At 41.7% G+C, this 19,780-nt stretch overlaps 1 protein-coding gene across 4 annotated transcripts in view; it reads right to left on the bottom strand.

Annotated features, from left to right (window-relative positions):
- Positions 1–19,780, bottom strand: part of LOC132883292 (uncharacterized) — a 40,486-nt gene that overhangs the window by 10,094 nt on the left and 10,612 nt on the right. For 3 of the 4 annotated variants that reach the window (XM_060916725.1, XM_060916723.1, XM_060916726.1), the window contains exons 6-8: positions 10,023–10,194; positions 3,868–3,948; positions 2,064–2,117 (exon numbers count right to left, since the gene is read on the bottom strand). In XM_060916725.1, the coding sequence (XP_060772708.1) occupies positions 2,064–2,117; positions 3,868–3,948; positions 10,023–10,194 (307 nt within the window). The remainder of the gene's footprint in view (positions 1–2,063; positions 2,118–3,867; positions 3,949–10,022; positions 10,195–19,780) is intronic. The other variant, XM_060916724.1, reaches the window with a different exon arrangement.

The following is a 19,780-nucleotide window of genomic DNA, read 5'->3' as shown; positions in this document are numbered from 1 at the left end:
GCTTCAATAAGGGTGGTAGCACTATTTGCTTGATCCAGCCAAGTTTCAGTTAGAAGCAAAAAATCAAGATTGTGTTTGCAAATAAGATCATTAATTAAAAATGACTTGTTTAAAAGTGATCTAACGTTCAGAAGAGCTAGCTTTACAGAAAGACTAGAAGTAATATCTGCTTGTGCACTCTGATGTTGTTTTAAAACAGGAAGGAGATTAGATTGGTTCACCCCCAGGGTTAAATGTACTCTATGTTTTCTATTTCTTATCAACACAGGAATAGAGAATGGCATAGGCACATTGGGTCCCAGCTGGTTTTCAAAACTACACCCATTCGCAGGGACCCAGAGTACATCAAACAAGACTTTCTAAATGTTCCATTTGGTTTGAGGGTGAAAGGATTGGAGATGACATGTATCTTTTGGATAGTGATAAAGATTTGTAGCCAGCTGAAAGTCCTGGGCGAACACAATTTTGATGAACTGGGTACACTGCTTGTCGCGACAGATTTGGGCTGGAAAAAGAGAGTGTAGCCATTGGGAGCAATTTTTTCATGCTATTTGGGAAATCCATCCGGGGGGAAGATAGAGATGACGAAATGGGGTCCTCTGATTTTTGGCAGTCTTGTAGGTCAGATGTCTGTGTGTCCTTGATGACGACTTGCAAAGAAGATTGTTTAGGCTTTGTAACTATGTCAGTCTGCGACATCTTATCAACTGTTTTCCTCAATGCTGGCTGAGAAAAGATTGCAAGTCTGTAATGGTCTACTAAGACTTTGGCTCCAATCCAGCTGAGTTCAGTGCTATTTGGCTTGTAAAATTCTCTGTGATTCCAGAAAAGGTTAAAATTGTCTATGAAGTTCATACCAAATGAAAAACAAGTTTTTCCAAGCCAGGTGTTAAGACTGAAGAGTCGAGAAAAAGCAAAACTTCCTCTCGCTGGGAGTGGGCCACTGATAAAAGATTGAATTCCAGTCTTATAGAGCTCAGAAAAAAGTTTTCTGAAATCATCTTGGACAAACAGCTGTTCTCTGAAAAAATCATTTGCTCCCACATGCACAACAATATGTTTAATAGTTTTATGCTCGGACATGAGTTTCAAAATGCTGTCTTTGGTGTCAGAGATGGATGCATTTGGAAGGCAACAAATAATCATCCCATAACCTTTTAATTGTCTTACAGTGGAATCACCAAGAACAAGGGTTGTGGGATCAGGTGGTGTTACGAGCTGCTTTTTGCCTCTTCTCACAGCTCTTCGATCTTGGTGCGATCTCTTTTTACTATGTGTTTGTCCACTTGAAAAATCCTCTTCCACATCCCTGAGGCATTCAAATTTGTTCTGAAGCCTTATGGGCTGTGGATTTTCCATAGGATTGTAGATCCTATTGTAATTTGTAGAACGAGCTGGTGTTGAAGTAATTACTCTTCTGTTTTTATTTTTGGGCTTGCCACCCATCATTTGCCAGTTTTCTGTACTCACATTTTGCCCAGCTTGATTGATGAATTCATCCACTTGATCTGCAATGCCATCGGTCTGTCGGAGTGCAATCTCTGCATTCTCAGCCACTGTTTCTGTACTCCTTTCCTGAGATATCGCTTTTAATTCGTCCGTCTTTGGCAGAGCATCAATCTTTGATTCCAGAATAGAAATCCTCTGTTCTAGTTCCATGCATTTTCTGCAGGATTTTTTGCTCCCTGGCATTTTGTTTTAAAAACTAACTTCTTATAAAGATGAAAAATAAAATGGGAAAAAAAAAAAAAATATATATATATATATATATATATATATATATATATATATATATATATATATATATATATATAGATAGATAGATAGTGGAAATTAAATTAAAAGCTTATAAAGATGAAAAATAAAATGAAAAAAATAGTGGAAATTAAATGAGAAAGTAAAGTATAGAAATAAAGATCAAGAAAGCAGGAGCAAAGCAAAGAAGCGTCCTACTCTATTGAGTAGGAGGAGCAAAAAAAGATCACATCATAGTAATACAGTCAAACTTTGCAGTCTTGGCTGTTTTCATTCATTCTTCAATCTTTGTATAATTGACTGTATACCTGCATTATGTATCTCAGGCTTTTCAATTTCCTGCTTGATTGTACAACCAGAATCTGTAGATTTAAAAAACACATACACACAATTACTAAAGAGGATACGCCCAGATACGGCACTAAGCATCAGCACGACGTGGTATGAATTGGAAATACTTCATCAGTCATTACTGACGAATCAGACCTGTCAGTTTTGTAAAACAGCTCCCCCTAGTGATGACTTTTCATTTCATCTCCGCACTCTCGATTGTGAGTGATGTGCTTTTTTTCTTGGTTATTGATGTAAAGAATGTGAAGGGTAGGAATGCCAGAAGAAGAAGCAATGTAAAGTAAAATGGAGGTGCTGTAATGTGATTTAATCGTAATTCCCTGGGGGATTTTTTTTCTTTTTAAAATTTAAAAGTATGCTGCGTTTCAGATTTTTCAAGTTAAGGTCATAAAAAGAGACCCAAGTACTTGAATTCAAGTACCTAGGGTCAACTGTGCAGGAAAATGGGGGCTGCGATAGTAAGGTGAGAAAGAGAGTGCAGGCAGGGTGGAGCAGTTGGAGAAGGATTTCGGGAGTCATTTGTGATAGGAAAGTCCCAGCAAAAGTGAAAGGTAAGATGTATAAGACAGTAGTGAGACCAGCTGTGATGTATGGATTGGAGACAGTACCCTTAACGAAGAGACAGGAGGCAAAGTTGGAAGTGGCGGAGTTGAGGATGTTAAGGTTTGCGATGGGAGTGACCAGGTTGGACAGGATAAGAAACGAGCACATCAGATGGAAAGCACATGTGGAGAGCTTGGGAATTAAGCTAAGAGAAATGAGACAGAGATGGTACGGGCACATCCTGAGAAGAGATGCAGAGCATGTTGGAAGGAGAATGTTGAGGATGGAGCTGCCAGGCACACGAAAACGAGGAAGGCCGAAGAGGAGATACATGGATGTGGTGAGAGAGGACATAAAAGTGGCAGGTGTGATAGAGAAGGATGCGGAAGACAGGGAGCAATGGAGACGAAAGATCCGCTGTGGCGACCCCTAATCGGAAGCAGCCAAAAGAAGAAGAAGAAGGTCATAAAAAGAGAATTTTCCCTGACACCCAATTATTTTTGTTTAATAGACTGAAAGCTACTGAATTCAAACCACAAACTTCCAATTTTAAAATAGAACAATTAATGAATTTAGGGCCATGTGGCTCCAAATTCTCTGCTATTTTTTCCTGCTTCACCGTGACCCAATTCAAGATACTACGTCATGCATCACATGGTGGGCTTTCCCTGTTCGCGCAAGATATTGTGGGATACAAATTTGAAACAGAAGAGAAAAATGGAGGACATGAGTATGCAAATGAAACGTGAAAGACCGACTCCAGTAACAGAAAGTGAGAAGAAAAAACGTTATGTTGTGAAGGAAAGGAAACGTAGGACCAAACTAACAAATATCGGCGGTCAGCGAGCACCTTGGTGCGATCAGCTGTTCATTTAGCGACAGAATTATGTAATTGTCAGTGCACGGTCAAGGTAAACCTGTAGATGGCAGTAATGCAACACTGGATGCCAGCTGCCATAAAACCCTAAAGATGAAGAAGACGACAACGACTAAGGTCGGACTTCCTCTGTCTGCTTGACTGCGCGGAGCGAGCGATTTCATGCACATTATTTGCTAGGGAATCCCCTCAAATTAAATAACTTCCCAGCCACAGAATGGCCTGGGTTTTTTTTTAGATAGTACAAAAATAAACATACATCACAATGACCAAATTTCAGATGGAACTAAATTTCACTGATTTTATGAAATCAAAAGGCCGTCTACTTTTAATGAACTTACATATAAGAGACAACGTGCTGGAATTACTGAGGTGCTGCTCGGGTTCCATGCTGCCAAACAAGTCCTCAGGAGAATTCTTCCCTAAATAAAAACACATTCTATCAGATAAACACACAACTACAATGAGCTATGACTTCTTTAGAAGAAGAAGAAGCCTTTGTCACATGTACACAAGCTCCTCTGCTGTATTTAACCCATCTGAAGCAGTGAACATACGCACACACAAGTGAACAATGAGCGCACGCACACATACCCAGAGCAGTGGATAGAGATGTTACAGCGCCCGGGGAGCAGTTGAGGGTTGGGTGCCTTGCTCAAGGGCACTTCAGCTATGATACAGAGGGAGTGGAAAGTGCCGTTCATTCACTCAACTCCTGTCATGTTTTTCCTGCCGATTCCAGGAATCGAACCAGTGACCCTTTGGGCCCAAGGCTGCTTCTCTAACCTTCAGGCCATGGCTGCACCCCAACCTTAACCCCCTAAATCTTAACTAGGTTACAAACTTCCAAGTGGCCTTACTGGGGCTTAAGGGTGTTTCGTCATTTTAACTTGAACCCTGGTATGTTAAGTATGTACAAAGACCCGCCCTAAAATTTTCTGGACCCTCCCCCAAGATGCTGACCGAGGCAATGACAAGGAGCTAGCCAGCTTATTAGACTGGTACCAAAATCCAGAATTGTGACACCCAAAGGCATTTTTGAGACAAAGTCGGCAAACAGTCTTGTTTTGTCAATTTGGGTGTGCCGAATTCAAATCTGCAATATGCCGAGCTCTATCTGACCTCTGTTGACCTCTAGAGGTCATTGAACTTTGGGCCTGTAAACGTCTCAGCTGAACCCAGTTTCTCAGCCTTCTAAGGAATGAAATGTACTAAAATGATTAATGAAGTTAGCAAATGGCCTTGTTTGTTAAATGTTTGGGTGCTGAATTCATTTTTCATTTGTAAAACAACATATGACCTATGATAACCTCAAGGTCATTAAACTTGGCCTATAGAGATCTTGCAGTCACGTGACCGGAAAGTACACAACCGCCATCTTGTTGGTCAAAAACACCGCTGAATACCGCTGCACTCGTGTACAGAATGGATCAATTTCAACCGACGGACTACACGGCTCATTTTTCTAATGAACAGATAACTAGATATATGTCTAAAATAAACGATCTACAGATTAGTGACCCTTATGGCTTACCGGACGGAGTTTTCACGACCGGATTTTGAACTGCCAGCGGAATACCCGGACGTGTATAATTACCTCATTAACTTTCCCTCGCTGTTCAGTGGTGAAGCACTGCGTGCTTATAAATCTCTGGACAGTTTTCTTTACAGAAATTCAGGATTTGTCAGCGACTCAGATATGGCATCTTGTAAACAAGAATCCTCATTGGATGGGTAAGTCATTTAAGTATTGAGTATAGCACTGACCAGCCGATTATAGAATAGAATAAGGTAATTCCAGCTGTAATTCCAAATCGTCCATCTTGTTTACGTGGATCTGGCGTTGGAGAGATAGAGGCTTAGCAGTGGAGGTTTGAGTGGCTGTTTTCTGAGCTTAGTCAACAGGCCGGCTCTGCAGCCTCGCTTTTGCTTCCGCTCCCAGCACCGCCTCCTTCGCTTTGCTTCCGATAACAATCCACGGAGACCCCGCTGGTCTCGCTATCTCGTCCGGAATGTTGTGTATGCGATGGAAATCGCTACAAACCGTCATTTTCTGCTGGAAACCAATGTCCAGTAAGTCCATACGGTTGTAGTGGATATTGAAGTCCGGTACAGACGAACAACACGCAAAAATACACACAAAAAACATAAACGTGCACAGGTAGGGAGAGCTTGTAGCCGCAGCCGTTGTAGTAGAATTGTATATAGTAGGGTTTTCCAGAAGAAAAGGTAGAAGTAAAAGCAGAAGTAGAAGGCGGAATATGGCGTTTGACCGACAAGATGGCGTCTGTCACAATCTGGATTGGCTGTGACGTCACATGCAAGTGCTCCATAGGCCTATGCATTTAACGGCATTTTTAAACTGACTTTACTCCCCCAAAAAGAATATGAACAGACAAAAAACAAATAGAAAGGAACAAATACAACATTAAAGCCGCAAGCGGCCTCGACGGGCCCTCGCGCCAGCGGCCAAGGGGGGCGGGGGCACGCGTCCCCGCGAAATAACTTCCACAGCTTCTTCGGCAAGAGCCATTACTCCCACAATGGCGACAAAGCACAGAATTGGACACATGGTAACAATAGGGTCTGGCAGTGTACGGTGCTCGGGGGGCGCTATAGAGGCCCTGAGGCCCGCCTGGATCTGGGCTTCTGGTTCTCAGTAGCGGTGGCAGTCTAAGAAAAAGGAGCCAAATTTCGTGCGTAGTCGACCATGGCAAGCGCCCCAATAAGGGCCTTGTGAAGAGTTTGCTTGCCAAGTTTGACAAATCAGAAGCTGCAATATCATTTTTGCCATAACCAGCACCCCCAGGGGCGAAAGTGCACAAAATTTGGCGTATATGTCAGGTGAGCTATGAAGAGTTTGCGTATGAAGTTTGATGACAATTGAGTAAATAGAAGATGAGATATAGATTTTTGAAGAATAAATTTTTTGGTTTTTCCCATGTCAGTATGTCAGTAGGTGGCGCTATGCTGTACATGAGCGATTATGAGTTGGAAAAGTAAGTGTCTACAACAGCAACGTACTATCACAAGGTAGTGGTGTGAAGGAAAAGCATTATGGAATTATTAACCAAAAACCCGTTTTGGAGCAACTGCGTCGGCCAAAAACAGCACCCCCCATGGACGAAAATTCCCAAAATGTGGTATACATGACATGGGAGGTAGTAAGAGGGTGGCCGTGAAGTTTGACCAAATTTGAGGAAAGATTGGAATTTTTGCCCAAAAATAGCGCCCCCAGTGGCGAAATGTCACAGAAATTGGGTAACATGTCAGAAGCCCAATGAGTGATTTGCGTGTGAAGTATGAGCAGTTTTGAGCAATCAGAAGATTTGTTAATTGCGTCGGCCAAAAACAGCGCCCCCCATGGACGAAAATTCCCAAAATGTGGTATACATGACATGGGAGGTAGTAAGAGGGTGGCCGTGAAGTTTGACCAAATATGAGGAAAGATTGGATTTTTTGCCCAAAAATAGCGCCCCCAGTGGCGAAACATCACAGAAATTGGGTAACATGTCAGAAGCCCAATGAGTGATTTGCGTGTAAAGTATGAGCAGTTTTGAGCAATTAGAAGATTTGTTATGAATTTTTAAAGCATGTAAAATTTTGCATTGAAAATTGATTGACGTATAACTTCTGAACGGTTTATGCTACGTGAAACGTATTTAGAAGCTTTTGTCCGCCATGTCTGTAGATGATGTGTATCAATTTTGGTGACATTCCTATGAACGGTCTAGGAGGAGTTGCGCCGTCTTCGTGGCCATGCATTTCGCACAAAAGTGAAATTACCTCACTTCCTGTTGGGCGTGGCTAATGCATTGGCATTACATTTTTGTCCGGCTTAGTGAGATACATATGCGTACCAAATGGCATGCCACTACTACAAACTACATGGCAACCAGGCACCTTAATGCGGGAGGCCAAAATCACAATGAGTTAGGGGGCGCTATAGAGGCCCTGAGGCCCGTCTGGATCTGGGCTTCTGGTTCTCAGTAGCGGTGGCAGTCTAAGAAAAAGGAGCCAAATTTCGTGCGTTGTCGACCATGGCAAGCGCCCCAATAAGGGTCTTGTAAAGAGTTTGCTTGCCAAGTTTGACAAATCAGAAGCTGCAATATCATTTCTGCCATAACCAGCACCCCCAGGGGCGAAAGTGCACAAAATTTGGCGTACATGCCAGGTGAGCTATGAAGAGTTTGCGGATGAAGTTTGATGACAATTGAGTAAATAGAAGATGAGATATAGATTTTTGAAGAATAAATTTTTTGGTTTTTCCCATGTCAGTAGGTGGCGCTATGCTGTACATGAGCGATTATGAGTTGGAAAAATAAGTGTCTACAACAGCAACGTACTATCACAAGGTAGTGGTGTGAAGGAAAAGCAGTATGGAATTATTTACCAAAAACCCGTTTTGGAGCAATTGCGTCGGCCAAAAACAGCGCCCCCCATGGACGAAAATTCCCAAAATGTGGAATACATGACATGGGAGGTAGTAAGAGGGTGGCCGTGAAGTTTGACCAAATTTGAGGAAAGATTGGAATTTTTGCCCAAAAATAGCGCCCCCAGTGGCGAAATAACACAGAAATTGGGTAACATGTCAGAAGCCCAATGCGTGATTTGCGTGTAAAGTATGAGCAGTTTTGAGCAATTAGAAGATTTGTTATGAATTTTTTAGCATGTAAAATTTTTAAGTGAAAATTGATTGACGTATAACTTCTGAACGGTTTATCCTACGTGAAACGTATTTAGTAACTTTTGTCAGCCATGTCTGTAGATGAGGTGTATCAATTTTGGTGACATTCCTATGAACGGTCTAGGAGGAGTTGCGCCGTCTTCTTGGCCATGCATTTCGCACAAAAGTGAAATTACCTCACTTCCTGTTGGGCGAGGCTAATGCATTGGCATTACATTTTTGTCCGGCTTAGTGAGATACATATGCGTACCAAATGGCATGCCACTACTACAAACTATATGGCAACCAGGCACCTTAATGCGGGAGGCCAAAATCACAACGACTTAGGGGGCGCTATAGAGGCCCTGAGCCCCAGCCAAGATTGGGCTTTTGGTTCTGAGTAGCGGTGCCAATTCTCGGAACTGGTGCCAAATTTCGTGCGTTTTCGGCCATGGCAAGCGCCCCGAAAATGGCCCAACAGCGGAGAAAAATAAAGAAGAAGAAGAAGACGGAAGAAGAAGAAGAAGACGGAAGAAGAAGAATAATAATAGTGAACTCTTACAAGAACAATAGGGCCTTCGCCCATAGGGCTCGGGCCCTAATTAAATGCCAGTACATGTACATGTGACTTACTTTTCACAATGAGAATGCCTAGGCGATCACCTTACATAACATTGCATTACATTTAGCGGTTATTGTTTATACAAAGCTACTGAAAAAAGGACAGATTCAGCAGCATACAAAATGTGGGGGCATACAGGGTATACAGGTTAATCAGGGTTAGTATATATGAGAGTTTTTTTCTTTGTTGTTTGTTTTTTGTAAAGGCTTTACCCCGTTCAAAACAAAACAAACAACAAAGAAAAAAACTCTCATATATACTAACCCTGATTAACCTGTATACCCTGTATATTCTTTTTGGGGGAGTAAAGTCAGTTTAAAAATGCCGTTAAATGCATAGGCCTATAGGCCAAGTTTAATGACCTTGAGGTTATCAGAGGTCATATGTCGTTTTACAAATGAAAAATGAATTCAGCACCCAAACATTTAACAAACAAGGCCATTTGCTAACTTCATTAATCATTTTAGTACATTTCATTCCTTAGAAAGCTGAGAAACTGGGTTCAGCTGAGACGTTTACAGGCCCAAAGTTCAATGACCTCTAGAGGTCAACAGAGGTCAGATAGAGCTCGGCATATTGCAGATTTGAATTCGGCACACCCAAATTGACAAAATAAGACTGTTTGCCGACTTTGTCTCAAAAATGCCTTTAACTCCTTAAATAAGCACTTTTTTGAATTTTGGTGCCAGTCTATATGTAGCTAGTTGGCTGAAAGACCGACCAGAGAACCCAGATCAGAAAAGTACTTAAGGTATTTTTCCAAGGACCCACCTACAAATTTTCTAGACAATGAAAGAGACCAGAAAACCCATATTAAATAACAAAATACACAAGTAAACACTATTTATGTAATAAATAAAAAAACAAAAACCCACACACTTGGAGCGACCAGAAATACGGATTTTGTTCCTTATTCTGTCTTAACTAGTTAGCTAGCGTAAGTTAGCCAGCTATTGAAAATGTCTTTTTCCTAAAATAAGGCCTTTTGTTTTAGCTGGACAGCTCACTACCACTGGCTTTCTGTGTGCAAGTTGTCTTGCTCATTGGAGGGAATTTTTCAAACAGCTCATGCGTGGGAGTAAGAAGTGCACACTGATGACATCACATATCAGTGATTAGCTGAGGTTAACACAAGAACATCCTGCACAAGAAGAAATCACGTTCACCACACCGGTTCCTGCTATATGGCAAGAAAAGGAAGGACTCACTGTTAGTAAATTCATCAAACACTTCCTGAAGGCGTCGCTTTCGCACGGCATTCAGGTGTTCACAGCTTCCTGTGGCCACGCCCACAGGACAGGTGCAGGTCCTCAGTGTGATGTTGACATGGTGTTGAATATCTGATGTCACATCAACAATAATGTAGTTTTCCTCATCCTGCTGGGTGAAGAACAGTGGTTTACTGGAAATTAGACTTGTATTTTAACTCTGTCTTCCTGCTGCTGCCATTTTAATCATCTGCCTAAATGCAACCAAGGACAAAATGGTTATTAATTCACCTTCCTACATCTACGTGACAACGTCTATCTGTTAAAGCACTGATTTCATAACATTCTCTTGAGAATTAGCACAGTTAGCTAACATATGTCCTTAGCATTCCCTGGATTTACCAAGCTAGCAACCCTGCCACTCTAATGATGAGGTTATAGGTTGTATTAGCATGTACCAATAGGAACAGGAGGAGGGGTTCATTAATGCACCTGATCCAACCCCTCCTATAACCCCAATTCCTAACCTTAACCCACAAGACACTGTACAGCACACAGTGTTGTATCAAGTTGTATCCACCCCCCTGGACTTTTGGTTTGAATCTACCAGGTAATAGGGGTTCAATCAAGTCTGATTCCACCCCCTGGACATTTGGTTTGACTTTGCCCAGGTAGGAGGGGTTCAATCAGGTCTGATTCCACCCCCTGGAATTTGGGTTTGACTCTGCCAGGTAGGAGGGATTCAATCAGGTCTGATTCCACCCCCTGGAATTTGGGTTTGACTCTCCCCAGGTAGGAGGGGTTCAATCAGGTCTGATTCCACCCCCTGGAATTTGCGTTTGACTCTGCCCAGGTAGGAGGGGTTCAATCAGGTCTGATTCCACCCCCTGGAATTTGCGTTTGACTCTGCCCAGGTAGGAGGGGTTCAATCAGGTCTGATTCTACCCCCTGGAATTTGCGTTTGACTCTGCCCAGGTAGGAGGGGTTCAATCAGGTCTGATTCCACCCGCTGGAATTTGCGTTTGACTCTGCCCAGGTAGAAGGGGTTCAATCAGGTCTGATTCCACCCCCTGGAATTTGCGTTTGACTCTGCCCAGGTAGGAGGGGTTCAATCAGGTCTGGTTCCACCCCCTGGACTTTTGGTTTGACTCTGCCAGGTAAGAGAGGTTCATTCAGGCCTGACTCCACCTCCCTGGACTTTTGGTTTGACTCTGCCTAGGTAGGAGGGGTTCAGTCAGGTCTGATTCCACTCCCTGGAGTTTTCGTTTGACTCTGCCCAAAAAGAAGGGGTTCAAATCAGGTCCAATTCCACCACCTGGACTTCTGGTTCTGTAACAAAGGGGTACTTTTTGGAAAACATGCTATTTTTCTGTTGCAGGATGTTCTGCTTTTATAAGAAATTGTTATTTCCTATTTTATTTTCAGAACCACATACAGGTCATGAAATTCTTATTGGTATACACCCAATAAGTGAAATTCTTATCAGAGATAAAGATCAATGACAATTTCAACATTCCAGTGATGCTCCTGGATTTATCTTGCCTAATCTGGAACCAGAACTCCTACAAAATGCTGCAGAACCAGTCGTCATGTAGGAGCCCTGGGGTAGGGATTATATCAGTAGAATGACGACAACTAAAGTAACTAAAGGTGTTTTCTTTGATTGTAGAAGAAACAAGATGTGAAGATGAATTTTGAAAACTGTTATTAGAAACAGCAGAATTTCTCTCTCAATTATATAATCAACGTTCTGTGAAAGAGCTAAATTTGATTTTAGATGGTGACTAAGGGTCGTGGTCTGGTAGCTTTGGGCTACGGAGTTGAAGGCTCAAGTTTCCACCCCCTTAACGAGCTTTGGAATTGCAGAGTATACCATTCTGAGGTTCTTCTGGATTGCCAAGCTCCTCATCCCATTAGGGACAGTGAACAACCTTGTGAAGGAACCTAATTTTTCAGTCTGCATGCAAGTTGTTACAAAAAAAAAAAGTGACCCGTTCTTAGAAACAGAACCACCCTAGAACGTCATTAGTCAATAAACTGCAATGAAATTGAATTGAACTGTATGGACATGGAATGCATGGCAGTAAGAATGATTTCATCTTCCAATATGTCATTCACATATATAGACCACCTTCATCAAATACTATGTTTTATGAACACCTAAGACACATTTTGAAAGAAATGAACACAAATAAAGAATTAATTTTACTTGGAGACTTTAACATAAATTGGACTGATAAGTCGAAAAGAAAGAAACTTAAAGACTTAACAAATCAATTTAACCTCACACAATTAATTCAAGGTCCTACCAGAATTACACCATCAACACAAACACAGATTGATTTAATATTTAGTAACAAACCAGAAAGAATAATAAAAACATTCAATTTATTGACCGGATTATCAGATCATAATTTGACATTGATATCAAGGAAATTAACAAAACAAAGGTTTATGTACCGGCAGGAAAGCAGAAGGACTTTAAAAATTGTACCAAAGAGGCTCATTAGTGAATTTGAACGCCAGCTTAAGCAACTGAATTGGAACGAGATTGGTTCCATTAGGGACCTAGATGATGCTTCTGAGAGATTAATGACCATGATTGATAAGGTTAAAAATGAATTTAGTAAAAATATTACATACTCCAGAAAAAAGCAAAACTCACTTTGGCTTAGTGAACAAGTCTGGAACTTAATGAAGTGACGGGATTATGCATTGAAAACTGCACTTAAGTCTGTATTACCCAATGATAGGAGAACTTTTCAGCAGTTGCGCAATGAAGTGGTACATGAATTGAGAAAGGCTAAAGCACATTTTTTATTAACATTATAAATGAATCAAAGGGTAACTGCAAGAAAATTTGGCAAAATATTAATAGAGTTTTAAAGAAAGATAATAATAAAAGAGATAAAGGGTATGAATTACAAGTGCAGGGGATTATTCATCTCATCTCATTATCTCTAGCCGCTTTATCCTGTTCTACAGGGTCGCAGGCAAGCTGGAGCCTATCCCAGCTGACTACGGGCGAAAGGCGGGGTACACCCTGGACAAGTCGCCAAGTCATCACAGGGCTGACACATAGACACAGACAACCATTCACATTCACACCTACGATCAATTTAGAGTCACCAGTTAACCTAACCTGCACGTCTTTGGACTGTGGGGGAAACCGGAGCACCCGGAGGAAACCCACGCGGACACGGGGAGAACATGCAAACTCCGCACAGAAAGGCCCTCGCCGGCCACGGGGCTCGAACCCAGACCTTCTTGCTGTGAGGCGACAGCGCTAACCACTACGCCACCGTGCCGCCCGCAGGGGATTATTACCCAAGATAATGTCCAAATTTCTTCTGTGTTCAATAGTTACTTTATTGATTCAGTTCAAAATCTAGCACTAAGCTTTGGTCCCAGAGAGAAGGTCATTATATTACCAAATAAAGATCTCCCATTGTTTAACATCTTAGAAGTACCAGAATCATCTGTAACTAAAATCTTAAACCAGTTTAAGAACTCTAAGGCAAAAGATATTTTTGACTGTGATTGTGCATTTGTTAGGAAGTATGCAAACATTTTCTCTTCTCCAGTTACTCACTTGGTCAATCTGTCCATTCAACAAAGTTATTTTCTTAATGCCTGGAAGACAGCAGTAATAACCCCTATCGTTAAATCAGGTGATGTAACTGATGTTACAAATTATAGGCCCTTTAACATTCTTCCAGCCATCTCTAAGAGGCTGTCCACACGGCAACGGATTCAGGTGAATTTGATAAAATTGTTTATCGTTTCGGCCTGGCGTCCACACGGCACCGGCGTTTTGGGTGCCCCAAAACGAGAACGGGTTCCAGAGTGGAAAAATCTGGCAACGGCGCCGTTGCGAAGTCATCTGGATGAGTAGAACGGATTTGTTTACGATGACGTCACAACCACATGACTAGAACAAGCAGCACTCTCGCTGTTTTGTATGAACCACTGCATTGCATTCACTTTTGTATACAGCTTTTCTTTTAAATAAACAAGTAACTGAACCATTTCTTGGATTTCTTTTTTTTACTGGATAAGACTGCTTTTCAAAATGTTCACACACAATAAGAAAATTAAGTTATATAAAACTATGCACACTAATAAAACTAATTTGTACACACAGAAGGCACGATTTCCTCGCGTAGTCGCAGCCATCTTCTTCTTGTTGTTGTGTGTTTGTTCCTGAGTGCTTCACGCCGGGTAGAAGAAGGGGTTTATGCGCATGCGTCCTACTTCTTCTATTGTTCTGGTGTCTCCGATGGGACCGTCTTACAGCGCACGTAGAGGTGTGGCATGTGTATTGCATCGTTTTCAGCAAGCGTTGCGTTGCCATATGTACCTGATATTTTACTGATCCGTTGCCCATGTGGACGCGATATTTTTTTTAATAAAATCTCGTTGCCGTTGTCGTGTGGATGTAGCCTAAGGTAGCTGAAAGAGTGGTCTGTGACCAGTTGATAGCCTATTTAGATGGTAATTTTCCACTACACCCCATGCAGTTTGGATTTAAGGATATGGGACATGAAACATAAAAGCACGCTATATCAGTTTCTTTCCATTAAAAATATGAATTAATTGCATCAACAAATACAAAATCATCTATTAAATTCAGCAAAATCGTTATATTCGTGATGATTATATGGCATTTCTGCTCGACTTCCAATATGCATTTTTTGCAACCGGAAGAGCCGCTGTCACGTGATCATACGTAACAAAAACTTTCGGGCACAGCACAAGCGGGTAGATGAATGGAGAAGTGGATGACAAGAAAATTGTTTTTATAGTCTTTAAAGTACATTGGACATCATACATTGGACATCATGGTGTATTGTGCTGCTTATGGTTGCAATAATTCCAATGGGAAATGCCCTGGAGTAAGTTTTTTTGCATTCCCCAAGGACCCGAAGCTGAGGAAAGTGTGGGCTCACCTGCGCATGCGCAGTAGGCTTCGCGCATGTGCAGTAGGCTTGGTAGGACAAATCCAAGAGGTAGGATAACTTTACAGAACACCTGTTGGAAAAACTTTGCACCTACTGTTTCCCACAAACTGTGTTCGGACCATTTCACTGAGGATTCTTTCAATATTAATACTCAGGTACTGAGCGATATTAATTCATGAAACATGAAACAGGAAGTATAAGGATGAGAAAAAAAAAAACAGTTTAAATCGGGAAGCTGCGCACATTTGCGCCAGGCTGCACAAATGTGCGCAGCTTCCTGATTTAAACTGTTTTTTTCTCATCCTTATACTTCATGTTTCATGAATTAATATCGCTTTTTTTTTTTTTTTTTTTAAATCGGATCTGCGCGATTCAGCCGTGAAAAAGGCGGCATCCGCCAAAAGGCGCGCTGTTTGCATCCCTGCCCGGAGGCCAGGGGACAGGGCAGGAATATTTTTGTTGATATGAGTGATCCGGTGTGATTTCGCGACCCCCCTGTTGAAGACCTCTGCGCTAAGCGACTGAAAGCCGAGGTAAGGATTAGTATTATAATTTTGGGTGTATCAATTATTGATTATCATAATTCTGACTCGTTTCGCCATTTTGAATGTTTTCATCTCGGACTCTGGAAGCATTGTATCTCAATCAATCTCGAAAAATATCAGCAAAAAAAACTAGCTTGCAACAGACTTTAGCTAGATCTATGATGAACTTTCAATGTATGATACAAAAATAATACTTCTTTCAACAGATCATTAGCCTTTGAGCAGAATTGTTTTTAACTTACCAGGAAGTGTTATCGAGCCGACCGCTTTCAGTTTCATGAGGGCTGAATGAACTCTCACTCTCAGAATCATCTGACCCGTCAGAGTAAAGACAAGCTCTATGTTCATGTGAATTTCCAGCTATCGGTTCAAATTGATAGGGTCTAACTTCACGTCTCTGTGAAACATCGGGAATGTCACTGTCGATGGTGTCCATTTCGGTAACCTGTTTACATTAGATTCCCAAGCGCTGGCTCCTTGGAAAGTTTTTGTGACGTCACGGGTCACGTGACCACCTAGCTCATTAACGAATCCTTGTTTTACGCTGATGTATAAGAAAACTTGAATAATGTGATGATTTTCACATTTTTGACGCCCTGCAGTGATTTAGATGGCATTTCTTATGTCCTTTATACATAATTATGCCCAGGTAAAAATCCATGTCCCATATCCTTTAGGAAGAATCATTCAACAGAAACAGCACTTTATTTTACTGAGCAAATTAAATCCAGACTTGACAGGGGAGGTGTTGTTGGTGCTGTCTTCCTTGATTTTAAAAAGGCGTTTGATACGGTTAATCATAATGTTCTATTAAACAAACTCTCAAAGTTCAACCTTTCTTCTAATGCTCTGACATGGATGGAATCTTACTTAGATTCAAGAAAGCAGTGTACAAGAATTATGGACACGTACTCTTCCCTATCTAAAGCTGTGTTCACATATATACCGGTACGATAGTGGTATAACTGTATCGATACAAAGTATACCGGTACAGTTTAGTGCATCTGTCCACACTAGCGAGAAATGTTTGCGGTTTTCTTTCACAGTAGTTGAAATGCGCGTGCACGAAATGTTTCCGTGGTTACTGAGTAACTTCCTTCCGAGAATATGGCGGATGAAACAATGTGTGTGTGCTTTTTGTTGTCAATGTACAGTCTGTATTTCTGGTGGTCATTTATTCAGTCGAATCGTATAAAACACGCGAGGCAGTTGAGAAAGAAACAAAGAAAACAAATCTCCGTTCTTCACTATTTTATTCAGCGAAGACATCGATTGAGGTGTGACTTTGCGCATTATATTTGTATCGATACAGAACCGCTTCATCTGTCCACACTACAGCGAAGCGCTACAGTACCGATACTGTACCGGTACGAAACCCATACATTTGTGGGTTTCGTACCGATACAGTTATACCGCTACAGTACCGGTATAGTTGCTAGTGTGGACAGGTGTTGCGGTACGAAAGTAGTATCGTATCGGTACAAAATCCCTAGTGTGGACAGGGTATAATAGCACCATTGGAGTCCCCCAGGGATTGATTTTAGGACCGATTTTATTTAGTCTATATATTAATGACTTACCTCTGATATGCCCAGAAGTTTACATTCAGATGTATGCAGATGACACAGTTATTTATACACATGCCAAAACGAGTGAACAAGCTGCAACACAACTTACTGCAGCTTTAAATAAAGTGTCTGATTTGCTGACAGTTAACTGTCTTACTCTTAATGTGAGTAAAACAGTAGCCATGTATTTTTCCATCAAGAGGCATGACCCAAAACAACAACCTAATATCCTTGTTAAGGGAGAGGTGATAAATACTGCTGATAATTTCAAGTATCTGGGTGTTATCATTGATTCTAACTTAACTTTTAAAAAGCATATAAAAAAGATATCCAAAAATGTCAGAGCTAGTCCAGCTAATTTTAGGCATATTAGGCACCAATTGCCCTTACCCGCTGCTAAATTGTTTTTACATTCTATGATTTTTTCCACATCTGCGAGCGTACCCAATAAGCCCATGTACCATTTAAGCCCACTTTCAACTTTGAGGTCAAATTACAAAAAAAGAAAACATTTTTTTTTTTTGCCAAAAGTTACTTCATTCAATTAAATAATTTGTTCTTTACGAAGTGTTTTTTATTGCATACCAATAACATTTTGTATGGTTGAATTAGCCCCGCCCATGTGTATACAGTCCCAGGACAACTGACGAGAAGACACAGAAAAACTTTGCACTTTTGCAACCTGTTAGAAATCCCCAATTTTCAACACTTTTCAGCTACATCTTTGGTAAGTATATTGATATTATGTCAAATAAGAGGCAAATGTGCTGATTTTTATTGAAAAAAACGATGTGTTTTCTTAAATTATATATTTTCTCTTTTAATGAAAAGATGAGTTTTGTGAGCTTGCAAAAGTAGCTAACCTCTCAAAAAAAAAAAAAACGCTAGTGCTGCTAATCCTTCTCCAGCAGAACAGTTAAAGTTGTTAGATAGAAATAGTGACCATTTTATGATTTGTTTAACATTGATATTTAAATATATGTATCATAAAAGGCCCTGTTTAGTTGTGTGTTTACATAAATTAGCCTTTTGTACAGGTGGGCTTAAATGGTACCACCCATTGAAATGTATGCAAACTACAGCTAGCAAATGCTAGGCAAAAGGGGCAGTGCTACAAGCAGCATCATTTTTGAAGCACTGCCCCCGACGGCAGCGCGAAATAGCGCTATTAACATAATAATAGCGAACATCATCAGCGGTTTCCAGAGCACTGGGATATATCCATTTAACCCCAGTGGTGTAATCAGGGGGGTGAAGACCAACACACCATTTACACAAGATCAATCCTCCAACCCCACTGAAGCCATCCCACTGTCCACTCCTCAATCTGTGCCTCCAGCTATGCCGTTGCCTGTGCCTGCAGCAACAGCGAGCACGTCTACAGCAGTCAATTGTGCACCACTCTCTGAGATAAAGGAGTATTTTCTGAAGCGCATCATGCCACAAGAAAACGCAGGAGACAAGAAAAGACGGAGAATATCCACCATGAAATACAGAGAGGCTCTCACGTCCGAACAGGCATTAGAAAGATTGAATACAACGGAAATGAAGATACAACAACAAACAAACAACAAGGGAAAGAAACAAAAGGAGCTGACCAGAACAAGAAGGATGAATGCCAGAGTGCTCATCTCGAGTTGACTATAGAGAGAGACACTTACTACGCAGTGCTTTTTACCAAGCCTGCGAAATATTATATAGCGCGAGTCCTCAATGAGTCTACGCCACCAGAGGGTGAGACGTCTTACGTCATGAAATTTCTTGACCGGGGCCCAAACAACACGCACCATCTCCCTTCAAGGGAGAAGGTTGAAGATGTGGAAAAAAAGTTCATACTGTGCAAGGCAAACCTAGTGGGAGCTGGCCCATTCTACCTCAGCAACTACACTGAGGTGGAAAATGTATACAAACAAAAACTTAAGATGATCAAATCCGCTCGCTGATCCACTTGCCTGAAATGAAACAAAATTAGATGAAATGATTCATTGTTCTGTGTTGTTTTGTCATGTTTGTCACAGGGATGTGATTTTTCCGCGAATTCGCGGAATTCCGCTTTTTTCACCTCAAAACTTGAAAAAAAAAATGTTTCCGATTTTTCCCTCAAATCCACATTCGTATCCTATTCGTTCCGACTTTGTTTGAAAGATGACAGCCTCAGATTTGTCTCTGGCTGTCAAGTTTGGGGATACTGGGACCTCCCCTGCCCAAGCTACGAGCGTCCAAAGTCGGGCTGGAGACCGGGATAGAAACGAAACCTAAGCGGAGCGCCGCGGCTCGCCTCGGGGCGAATTACGTCCCAAGGCGCGGGGCTAGCGGGCCCTGCCGCGCTGGTTCTTTGGGGTGTGTGAGTGAGAGTGTGTGTGCGAGTGAGAGAGAGAGCGCGCGAGTGAGATTGTGAGCGTGAGTGAGAGCGCGCGTGAGAGAGAGAGAGCGCGCGTGAGAGAGAGAGAGAGAGAGAGAGCGCGCGTGAGAGAGAGAGCGCGCGAGTGAGAGAGCGCGCGCGAGTGAGAGAGAGAGCGCGCGCGAGTGAGAGAGAGAGCGCGCGCGAGTGAGAGAGAGAGCGCGCGCGAGTGAGAGAGAGCGCGCGCGAGTGAGAGAGAGAGCGCGCACGAGAGTGTGTGTGTCAGAGTTGCATGTTGACCATTAAATTGGCTTGAATTTGTTAATCATGACAAGTTTTTTCT

Source organism: Neoarius graeffei, chromosome 3, assembly GCF_027579695.1.
Source record: "Neoarius graeffei isolate fNeoGra1 chromosome 3, fNeoGra1.pri, whole genome shotgun sequence".
Classification (NCBI taxonomy): Eukaryota; Metazoa; Chordata; class Actinopteri; order Siluriformes; family Ariidae; genus Neoarius; species Neoarius graeffei.
This window is presented reverse-complemented; position numbering and strand designations above follow the sequence as displayed.